Below are 12,744 nucleotides of genomic sequence, written 5' to 3' on the forward strand. Positions count from 1 at the left end.
GGTGGATTACTAATTTTTACTAACAACAAAAAAAGTTACCCAGTTTCGTGAAGCTTCAGAAAAGCGGGTATGGGGAGATGGAAAATGAGTCCGTATTACACCCATAGAATAATCCAATAAATATAGAAAACTTAAAACCTTTTGTTTCATTCTTTATTTAAATACCAGCAACATTTTATTTATTTCGAAAGTACAACATGAAACTATGCCACTCTCAACGCTGGCTAGCTCTATCTACCTGGGATTTGCTCACATTCTTTATTATTACAACGTTTTTCTTAGGTCATATTTTTATTTGTCCGGTGGTTGTTTGTCCGGTGCAATCGATTTTTAACTAACTTCCCGACTAGCTTGACCTTTTGTAATATATCAGAACACGATGCCAATGCATTATTTTAATACTTTTAGCCATCTTTAAGTAGAATTGATTTCATTTTTAGTTAATTCTGTTTTGTATGAAAAGTTATTTCGATTCTATTATCGTTTGCTAGGGGGTCCTAGCAACTAAATTATAAATAACATATACGTGCGTTACTATAGAAATCAATATGGAATGACATTTCATTATTCAGTATTTCTATCAAATACAATTTTTTTGATCGTTTAAGCTAGTCAAGTCAAGTTTATATGATTCAACAGAAAATTTAAAATTGTTGTATATAATAAGTTATTTTGATCTTGTAATTATTTTTATTCAGTTATAATAATAATTATTGTGTTTCTATTTTGCAGTGCTTGCTTTAAGGACGAGCGAGTGTGTGCCCAACTTTTCTGCTTCGACTCAGGAAGTGGCTACTGTGTAGCTTATAGACCAGCAGCTGAAGGTTCTCCTTGCGGGGATGGTCAGGTAAACATTCTTCATATTATATTATCTTATGAATCCTATAAGAGTGCAATCCATTCACGATCTACGAGAGACGTGATAACTGGGCAGCGGATTAACCATGATGAAAAAAGATCTCCTCTTCCAGTTAATCTCTCATACTGCTTGCAAACCTTAAATAGTCTATATCAAGTCACCGTAGTCCTTAGTCAGTAGTCCTTCTGGAAAAATGAAGCGCTTAGTCAGTGCTTATTCATCAGTACATATAACATAATTCAGACTGAAATATAATAAATCTGACGACGTCAGCCTCGCCGATGAGCATGCAGAATTAATGATTATACCAATAAAGCAAGATGTTATCATCATAGATGGGGCCAAAGATTTTTCTCAAGATTCTACGCTTAAACCCATGTAGCTTCTAAGAATCACTGACAGTTAATGTCCATGTCGCCAAACCGTAGCACCAATACTGATCTTAAGAGGACGTTCTACAGAATTGGCCTTGAGAATTGAAAATATGATTTTTTAACATGTGGTCCATAATATCTGGTCTACTAGTTAATATAAAAAGGTCGTGTCAAAGTTGTTTGTGTTAATAAATTTGCTCTGTGACTGATCCGACTCATATTTCACATTTATTTCATCAGGGCTGTCGAAGACATAATTCATAATATATATTTATAATTTTAAATTTTTATTTATAATATATATTATTTAAGTTTTGTGCATCTAATGCCGGGTCCACACTGGCAACAAGTTAATTTGCTGGCAACCTCGTTAGATTTTACGATAATTATTGTAAAATTTCTTAAGCAATTATGGTAAGTATCGTAAAATTTAATGAGGTTGCCAGCAACTTGTTGCCAGTGTGGAAATGGCTTAACATCCACTGTGGTTCACGTAGTGGCATGGACCTGGGCTTAGCTAATTCAGGAAGTCAACACCCATGATAGAATTTTTTCCAGTTTTGGTTGCATTATATTCCAAAACTCTTCTGTAAAAATCGTTTCCGAGTTTATAAATGGAAATTTCTCGGTGTACATAGTAAACAAACCTACGAATAAAAAAAGACAAAAAGGAACATACTGATTCATCGCAGTAAAATCTGGTAATCAAATTCGCCATTTTGAAAAGCGACGATTTTGCGTAAACAAATATCACGTGGTCTGTACGTGTGCGGCAAACTTCGAATGTGTTTGTAATTTTGTGCAAAGTGCGAATGTAATGTTTTCAAATAATTGATATGGATTAATTATACCATCGTATTATTTTCTCGAAATCATAAACATACTATAATAGTATTTGAGTATCAACCTATGTTCAATTTGAATTGGGTTATAATAATAATATACCCGTATATATATCAATAGTATGTTTGCTACAAAATCCACCCAAGTTATCAGTACGTACTTGCACAGGTTTGATTAAAAACCATGATGAAATTAACATTTAAAAAATATGAATGCTTAATATTATTTTGACAGCCCTGTTTTCTGATCGGCTTCATCTCGCAGGTGTTCATAAAATAATAATAATTCTCGGCGCTGCAGAAATTATCAGTAATAATAATAATATTTCTTGAAATAAAATCTCCGATGATTAGTGATTTTTGCGAAAAGATCGATTTAAATTGACGTAGTTACGACGCCGAGGTCCTTTTTATACTGAATTATATTTGAACAGCGGGCTCTTCAGCGGGCCCTTAATAATGTTTCATATGTGCGAACTTTCGTGTTTAATCTGGAGAGCTTTTAAGGTGACCAGTAAGAAACCATTATAGGATCTGTTGTAGACCAATAACTTTACTATAAAAGTGTGACCTTGACAGTAGTGTATCGATATGAGTATTGGCATTTTCATTCGTTTTGATTAACCTACAAGTTGAAGAAGAACCTGGAACTGAGGAAATCATTTTCACGATAGGCAAAAATAATCGAATAGGATAATACATATTATTATTTTTTTTCGTTTATTCCATGTCCATTCATGGTGGAAATGCATTGCAAACAATTAAATTAATTAAATTTCCAATTTCATTAATTTTAATTTAATTGTTATTGGCAAAATATTATTGGATGGATAATGCAATGTAGATAACTAGATTATTTGTGCCACCTTTTGAATTTGTTTTGATAAATGCCTGTTGTGTAAATATTATTTAGTTGAAAATGTCCCTCTGAGGCGGAAAAAACCGGTCCAAATTTATTTATTAAACGTGGAAAAAGTTGATACTATAAAATATTTTCGTGTTATTAAATTAAATTAATAATACATATTATTATTATGTTATATCTTTCTCAATTATTCCCTGATAATTGAGGTTTATTAATGTGATTTATTTTCTTTTATGCTTCCAACAGTGGAATATCAGGTAAAACAATGAATACATAGAAATAAATTACAACTACATACTTTAAAAATATACTTATACAAAATTGAATATATGCATGAATCTTATTCTTTGTTGAAATTTAAATGGCATAATGTGTAAAGATGCAAAAGGCCATTGTTACTTGATAATAATCTGGTTACATGAACCAATCGTTAATTGCATAACAAAAAAAAACTAATAAGTACTAATGAATATACAAACATGTAGAATAGCTAGATAATTATATTTTTTTTCTACATATTTCAGTACTGCATAAATGGTAGATGTGTAGCGGAACATGAGAACATCATTCCTGATTACTCACATCACACGCCCAGCTACATCCGGAGAGACACGAGTCCATATTATGGAAATGACACAGTCCACAGGTAAAAGAATCTTTTTAGCACCATAATATTTGTGTCAATTTTATTCAATAATGAATTAATAATATGGATGCTATGAAAGTATCCGTCGGTACTGGAAAAAATATTAATAAATATTTTTTGAAGGACACTGCGTTGTCATATAACTAAAAGTGAACAACTGCAAAAACAACATTTTACGGTAGAGCCATTTTTGTGTTTAGCAAGGTACTTAAATGGTTCCATAATGTATAATTGTACATACCTACTTAATAACATTTTTTTAATATTTAATAGATACCTACCTATTAGGATTAAGACAATTGAATTTTCATTTTCAGAACTGAAGATATTTATTTACTTTCTGAGAAGAAAAAAAATAGTCACATGGTCAATTTTCCTTGCATATGTAGTCGTAGTAAACACCATCATAACAAATAAAACAAAATTTTGCTTCGTTTTAAATCGTACACTTAATAATACAATTATTTAAGATATAAAACATTCAACTGTAATGTAATTATTAAATTTAATAATAATAATGCAACAAAGAAAAGAAACATTCTGGTTCTACAAAAATCAGATACAAAGTAATTTAATAAACTTTAATTTGTTTTGACACATTTCCCCTATTGATCTACATCTATGAGTTATTTTTTAACTTTATTGCGAGACAAAAATTGATACATCAAATCGACTGTGTTAAGGAAAAAGGGATTAACCCTCGATTTTTCGAAAAGTGCTTTTATTAGATATTTACAATGTATGCAACCAAGTACATGTTCTGTAAAAAGGAAGTAAGCCGCAAATGCCAAATTATTATCTAAATTCAGGTTTTAATTGAGTTTTAATTAAGTTTTGATTTAAGGAAAAAAGCATTTACCCTCAATTTTAATGATTTTTTGTAATAATTTATTTAATTAACATTAGATCGAAAGGATATTACACCAAATCATCAATCATCATGCACCCAATGTCTGTGACTATTTTTTTTATTAATATTAAACCAAAATCATTCAAAAAACGTTTTTTGCCTCTCCTGTAAAATTTGTTCTGTTTGGGTTACGTCCTTTTTCCTAAACACGGTCGAAATGTTCCCTGTAAAATTGTCAATTTTTCCAGGTAAAAAAAATGTGTCTTAAAGCAGATAGTCATTTTGAGAAACTCGGGTTAGTATGTTTACACGCTATAAATCAGCTGGGCATATTTTCCAGACAACTGCAACGTTAGTAAGAAGTCAGATAGTCATTTAGTGCATTTTCACGAAAAATGCAGTTGGGACACTCTTGCTTGTATGACGATGACTGATATATTATACTCGTATATAAATGAGTAATATTTAATATATTGTATTTGACTTGAAGAGGGTACATCTTAGCATTTAAAGCCATTTTATTTAACCTGTGGAAAAAGCATGAATAAATTGATCTTGTGATCATTATAATTGTAAATTTCAAATCCTACTAATTATTATAGTCGCCTGTGGGTAATATGTGACTATCCAATAGGTATTATTTTTTCAATATGGCAGCACAACACCACCAAATGAATTGTAATAATAAATGTTTTAACAAATTAGTCTATATAATTTAATATTATTATTGTATTACTAACAAAAAAATGATTTAATAAGCCATGGAACAACGTGTTTATAATATCCAAAATTTACGAACTGGCTAATATTTAATGACATCTCTTTCATTGAAAGAGTTATGTAATAAGTCTGAAGTTCTGCTTTCAATCCCATAACTTGTAATTAAGTTAATTCAATAGAGGAGCTGTATAGCTTTGGATGCTAGTAATAAACTGTAATAATGTTTAAGTATTTTGAAGCTGTTTTTATATTATATAATATATGTAGACCACCAGCGGTCACATAGTAAAGAAGGAATTTAATATTTTAAAACTAAAAACATTATTGCATTAGAATACCCTAATTTTACTTAGGTCCATCTACTATCAAGCTCCTGTATTGTTTACTTATACATTTGTAAATATCTACATGATTAATTATTGTTGTCGGAATTACGATATAGTATAATATTATGTTATTGAATCTGTATGTAAATAAATGTTAATGTATGTTTTGGATGTAAAATTAAAAACAGGTACCTGCTAGATCAGACGACACAGGCCTACGGCACATATCCGAGCAGTCCATACCAGCAAACCCACTACTACTATCCTAGCACGGGACAATCTCCCCAAACTTACGTCCAACCCCAATCGGTCGATCCATATAGTCCGTACACTACACAGACTCCCTACCAAGTAGTGTATAACACATTCCCGGTGACCAAGCAATCCTATCCCTACAGCCCATTGTACAGTACGACCAGAAACCCATACGACTTCAGAAACTTCCAGCTGTATCAATATACAGCAGAGACTAAACAAACGCAATACACGCTTCCGTCGTCTAGTTCTTCCTCTCGGACCGCTTCCACTGAAGCCACCACGACCACTACTAGGACGACTCCTTCGCCATTCTTCTTCAAGTACTCATACAGCTCCACTAAAAACCCGTACGACTTTAAAGAGTTTGCCACTAAACGGCCTTTCACTAAAGTTACGACAGTTAAAGAAAACGGTACATCAAATACAATAGCAACAACGACCCAAAGATCTATTTTTAGCATATCAACTACGAGAAGTACTTTCTCAACGACAAAACAAAAGTACGGGTTTATAAACAAGCTGGATTTGAGGAATTATTTCAATAGGACGACGACAAAAAATCCATACGACTTTGACTTGACGAATTACAAAGAAATCCCAAATAATAATATTAAAAGATCGTACTCCATAGGATCTTATTACGGTTCCCAAAATCGTCCCGTTGCTAATTACGCTCAGCCAAACGCTACGTCTGGGGCTCACGCGTCCGAGAATGTCGCCGTTGTCCAGCAAACGGCCAACGAAACGAGTTTAGTTTCTCCGCAGTAGACGTTGATGCTGGGGATTGTAGATTCCGAGATATTCACGGACGGTAAGGATGAAGGAATTGACCGGCGATGTTTTCTGTGCATCTCATCACCCTCCAAAAGTATTATTGTTGCCGTTTCGGGGTCTTCGCCCGACGCCATCATCGCTTGCTTCTCTATTGCAATATTCTTCGGCAGAACTTCTTAACATTGAAAAGATATATTATCATCCTTCCCCCGATATTACCGTTTAATATCTTCACATCTTATTTTACATCACTTTCTTTTCGCAGTTTCCACAACCAATATTTATTATTCTGCATAAATAATATCACCATCCAATCAACAATATAACAAATTCTTCTGATTTTATTCAGCCAAGAACCATATTATTATTCTTATCTCCCACCCTAATTAATAGACAACAGTTCATCATGGCAAGTATGTCATGCGATGTAAGAATTCAACTTGAAACAGTCAATGTAGAATAATAAATTTGTAATAAACCGTTTCTTTTATTCAACGAATAATTCACAAGATTTGAGAATGTAACATTCCATATATTGAACATACATAACTTGAAAACACCTCAAATATATACCAACTAGAATAAATTAATCACATTTCAAGAAAATACGATGCTCGGCGATATTTTCAATATGCTTTAACCAATTAAGGTACGAGCCTCTTACATAATTGCGATAATTGAAAATAGTAAGTCCTACATAATTTTTTTTCAAATGTGATTTTTTCTAGTGGGTATATGTATATATCTGAGGTGTTTTCAAGTTATGTATTTTCAATAAATTTGTACTTAAATGCCACTTTCATAAGGAAAAAACGATTTTTTCGATTTAAATAATCTTGGAATTTAAACGAAATCAAAAACCCAGTTAAATTTGTAATTTTACCACGTTTTTATTAGCTCGTTTTCTTGTTTGTCCAATACAAATCTTGTTTTAACTAACTTCCCGACAAACTAGACATTTGAAACTTTTAGAATAAATCAGAACACGGTGACAATGCATTCTTTTAATACTTTTGGCCATCTTTAAGCAGAATTGAATTCATTTTCAGTTAATTCTGTGTTGTATGGAAAGTAATTTCGGAAAAAATTCGTAAAAAGTAAAACACTATTATTGGTTGCTAAGTGGGTCCTAGCAACTAAATTATTTATATATACGTGCGTTACTATGGAAATCAATATGAAATGTCAAAATGACATTTCAGTATTCTATATTTATTCAGTATTTCTATCAAGTACAATAAAAAGTTTTTATTAATACATAGAATTGTCAAGTTTATATGATTCAACAGAAAATTTAAAAACGTGGTATATGAAAACTTCTTTTTATCTTGTAATTATTTATTGTTTTAACGGTCTTTTTTTAAATTATGTTTATTTACAAATTTGTAATCCTACACATCTTCTATTTTTTATAAACCTTTTCTTCTAAGACATATCCTCTTTAAATCTGTCGAAATATAAGAAGGAAAATCTTGATTATATTTTATATATATTTCATAATAATTATATATTATATTCTCTGCTCCAAAATTATTACTTTGTTATCCATTAGCTATTATGTATATCTTCCCTCTAGTGCCCTACATACAACTGACTTCTTTGGCGACAATATGATCCCCTACTTAATAATATAATTAATATCTACATTATAATTTTATGTTGGTTTCAGTTTCTTGAATTTTCAGATTTCATCACTTCATCACATATCTAAATATTATTTTACTTAAACATAGTTTTTACATTCTCTGTACTATTTCACGTAAGTATCGTATTGTTTTCAGCTCTAATAAACCTATTTTGTCCTGTGTATTATTAAATTTCATGTCTTATAGTTGTAGAGAATCTATTTCTGATATAGTAAACCTATTATAAAATGTATGCTTACTTTAATCTGTTTCTGTTGATTATGCCACGTTATCTATGTGCAACACTATCGTAGTTTTAAAATATCAATCATTTAAGCGATGTAGTAGTAATTAAGGCTACAGAGACACAATTTTTCATAACAGACATCTTTGAATGAAACAAAATATAATTCTTTCAAAAGAGATATATTTCAGTGAATAAAAATTCTAAATAAATATATTTTTGATATTTGTTTATTTTTATAAAATCGCGAACCTAACACTACAAGGTTCTAAGTTATTATCCTTGATAAAAGAAAGCCACAATGAAGAAGTATTTTAAGCTGCTTCATTGTTACTTTTGTTTCGCCAAAAACAAACAGTTAGAACCTTGTAGTACTCGCAAAATATTAAAAGTTTGCTGCTATTTTGTTTTTTTGATTCACTTATAATTGTACTATTGCAATATTGTCCCATGTTCATAAAATATTTGACGAAGCCAAGACGGCGGAATTAAAATTTCAAAATCACTCAAAAATTCTATATTAACACACGAAAAAGAAAACATTCCAATGAATATTTGTCACTGTATGAAAATAATAAGGAAAACAGTGATAATTTTATTTTTAAACCATATTATATTATGCATTTGACAGCTGTATGTTTTGATCACCAATGAATAACAGATCTTTTCACGACTATAATATACATCCTAATACATATTAAAATAAAGCTAGTCGACATTCATCTAAAAATATTCTTTTGAATCCTACAAACATTACAATATTACTTTCGAATATATTTCATTAACTACCATACTTTTTGATCACCAATAAATATTGTTATCAAAATATATTTTTACCACTTACCTAATTTTATATTGTCACAATATTTTATTAAAATTGTTTATTTCTTCTCATTATTTATAACTAAATATTTATTTTGCATAATCTATTTCTTTTGCAGCTTACCTTTTCTACAGAAATCATCCCACTACTCTTACAACTCACCAATATTATATTTTATAATTAACTCTGTGTGCAAAAGGAAAAGGGATATAAGTCTAAACTCACTACCTTACAGGAGAGCCAAAAGAAAATTGAAGTTTTGATGAAATTTTGAATGCATCAGTGTAATTACCGTATCAAGTAATTAAACAGTGCCAATTCGATGAGTCATTTTTCATTTTATTTATTTAATTACATACTTAGACAATATAATATCTCCCTTTTCCTTTTGTACATAGAATTTTGTCTCCAGTTTGATGTAAATATGGCAGGGTTTTTGGTAAAAATGTGAATCCGTGATATTAATGAATTTCTCTGATGAAGAAATTAATATTTAATTTTGCATTCTGTTTTACGACTCTATGGAGTATGGATGAAAATTATTTTTTTACCAAAAACACTGTCATGAAAATGCTTTAAAGTGTTTCAATTTATTTAATTTATTGATTTATAATATTTTTCTACATCATGAGTCATCTGTTAGTATTTTATTGACGATGAGCAGCTCATGTAAGTATAAAAGTTCTGAATACATTAATTAAAACTTAATGTAACTTGACGATGACAGTTTAGGTATTTCTTTACAAGAAATATACGAGAAGGTTTTTATTCATCAGAAGTGGGCACTACTTTAGACTGTGGGTCCTGTATCATAACAACTGACCTTAACGTTGACAAGAGTATAGACAACTGAATTCTTAAAGCCGCGTTGACACGGTCCACTTGGACCGAGTGCCATCCAAGCGCACTCGTATGAGACATCTTCATACTAATTATTATTCCTATCCAAGCTAGCTTGGATGAGTAGGACGCGGTCGAAGTAGCTTGGATAGGATTAATTTATATGAAGATGTCTTGTACGAGTGCACTTGGATGGCGCTCGATCCAAGTGTACATGGATCGTACTTGGACCGTGTCAACGCGGCTTAAGACAAATGTATATAATACACGAGATTAATAAACAAACTATCAATTTGCCAGTGAAAATTAGTTACATGTGTGATTATTTCAGATATTTTTATTATTCACAATGAATTACAATCGAAACCCACTGGTCGTTTTAGATTTAAATGTAAGTATTGTTAAGTTGCGTCTATAAACGTACCGCATTACTTGAGGTTTGATAGTTTTGACATGAAATAAGACATAGTGGGAGGAATGGCAGGTGAGATAAACAATGCAATAAATAGGTATAGAGTAAGCCTCAAATTACTGTGGCAGACCCAGTCAGATCCAACGACTCACACCGATTATGAAACATTGGATTGTTTCCTAGAGTCCTAGCTAAAATAGAATAATCCTTATTTCCTGAAATGGCATCAACGCATATACATGGTTAAACGGTTCCACATATTTTTACTATTCATAAAAAATAGTTTTATTATTGGAAAGTGCCTATCATTATTTCTGTAATTAATTGTAAATTTTTCAGCTTTTTCTGCACCACAAATTCTTTTTTATCATTATTAGATTTAAAAATAAAATTGTAGACTTTTGATTTTTAATATTATCTATGCTCCCCTATGATGTTTGTTTATATACCTGCCAAAGTTAAAGTTGATTCTTGACATATGGACTCACAGTATACAGTTGTGCTCAGAAATATTGCTTTAAAAAATAATAAGACAATTTTATTGAATTTTAATATAAAATAGTTGGAAAAATGAATGCTACTGATTAACAAGTGTATCTTAATCCGTCAGCTTCTTAAATAGTTTATTAACTATTGCTTTATGGTTTATTTGATGTAACTAATAGTTAATTTTTATGTTTCAGCGGACGTCACTAACTTAAGTGGACGGAAAGGCTTTGAAAGCTTTCGGTGATGAACAATATTTGTTTTAAGCGGCACGGAACTTCAAAACGCCCCAACAGGAAAGTTAATGTTGCCGCGAAGAACATAAAATTTAGTTTGATAAGTTCGTGTCTTCAGTTATATCGAAGGCATTTAGAAATGCGTAAGCTAGTTCGTTTTCTATGGTAGCAGTGACTGCGGTATCCACACTAGATGAAATATTGCAGAATAAGTAAAATCTTTTTCACGATTTTACTCGAGAAATTATACTTTCAAATTAGATGAGAAATCACAGTGTCATTGAGGTATGATCCAATTATACTGATCATGATTAAATTGCAAGAAGATTAACACCGTAGAAATACGTATTTTAGTTTGTTTGATGAAAGCATTATTTTCGGACATTATATTTTTCTGTTTGCTTTCTTTCGAGTTGGTATTAGATGTACCAGATGATTAGTACGTTTGTGCAAGAATTTCAGGTAATATTTCATCCTGTGTGGAAGCATTGAGAAAAGACCTGGACGTTGTTTATTATAAGTTGGTCCTTTGTACTATATTTTAATACTAAATCCAGTCATTTCGCAACAGCTATATTATGAAAAATATGGACTGATAATGCAATAATAGACATAATTATTTAATCACACCCACCATATTGTAAAAAAACAACCGGTCTATTAGTAATTATTATTATTATGATGATTTTAAGTTAATATTTTCATACTATGATCGTGTCTTGTGTTGTATTTTGATAAATGTTCACTATCTTCTACAGAGAAAATAATTTGCATGCAATTTCAACAAGAGTGAAATTGTATAGAATTATTTTCTTGGGTATAGTTGAACCAATCTCCTGGGTAGGGTTGTCAGTTTTATAATACGGAGCCTATAAAATCACATAATTTAAATCCCTATATATTTATTTAAAAAGTATTAAAAATATGTGTTCTACATCATAAAAAGCTGCAGTCACGTTGGTTTCATTATTGTCGAGCTTCGAAAGCTGCAAATGAAATATTTAATTTACGTGTCCGTGTTTAAGCCATGTTGCAAAATACCTGATTATCCATGTGTAAATTTTACATTCTGAACTGTCTTTTTTATAAAAATCCATTCATTATTATTTGTTATCAATTTATTTAATAAATTACCTTCCATGCAGAGATAATGTACCTACTGCTGAGATGTGTAACTACTGCAAGTCAGTTGCAGCATCCATGTGTATGCATTCGATTCAAAAATGGGCCGGATACTTCACGAGACATTAAAATTTGAAGTGAATACATGATTAATCGTATGTATGGGATGTGTGACAACCCTACCATTGGGAGACTAGAATATTATGGGTATTATATTTAATGCAATGATGATTTTCATACTATTAATTTAAAATTCTTCCAAAAAGTTCTCAATGAAGTGATAATAATATATTTGAAGTAAAATTGCTTCATTGTCAAACCGTAGTGATGACTAATAGAAAATGTATGCATTTTTCAAAATAATGAAGAATTTGAAATGAGCTTAAGACAGAAGGAAGGCAAATTTTGTAAATATGTGAAAACTGCCAATTTTATAAAAAGA

At 30.8% G+C, this 12,744-nt stretch overlaps 1 protein-coding gene across 2 annotated transcripts in view; it reads left to right on the plus strand.

The window, feature by feature from the left end:
• Positions 1 to 11,294, plus strand: part of sona (sol narae metalloprotease) — a 304,986-nt gene extending 293,692 nt beyond the window's left edge. The window contains exons 13-16 of one of the 2 annotated variants that reach the window (XM_085961198.1): positions 733 to 847; positions 3,465 to 3,586; positions 5,671 to 6,551; positions 11,142 to 11,270. In XM_085961198.1, the coding sequence (XP_085817324.1) occupies positions 733 to 847; positions 3,465 to 3,586; positions 5,671 to 6,508 (1,075 nt within the window). In that variant the 3' untranslated portion in view covers positions 6,509 to 6,551; positions 11,142 to 11,270. Of the gene's footprint in view, positions 1 to 732; positions 848 to 3,464; positions 3,587 to 5,670; positions 6,552 to 11,141 lie in introns of both variants that reach the window. The other variant, XM_085961199.1, reaches the window with a different exon arrangement.
• Positions 11,295 to 12,744: the final 1,450 nt, after the last annotated feature.

The sequence above is a fragment of the Rhyacophila brunnea genome, unplaced genomic scaffold (assembly GCF_057557595.1).
Source record: "Rhyacophila brunnea isolate RB1 unplaced genomic scaffold, BYU_Rbru_1.0 scaffold_12, whole genome shotgun sequence".
Lineage (NCBI taxonomy): Eukaryota > Metazoa > Arthropoda > Insecta > Trichoptera > Rhyacophilidae > Rhyacophila > Rhyacophila brunnea.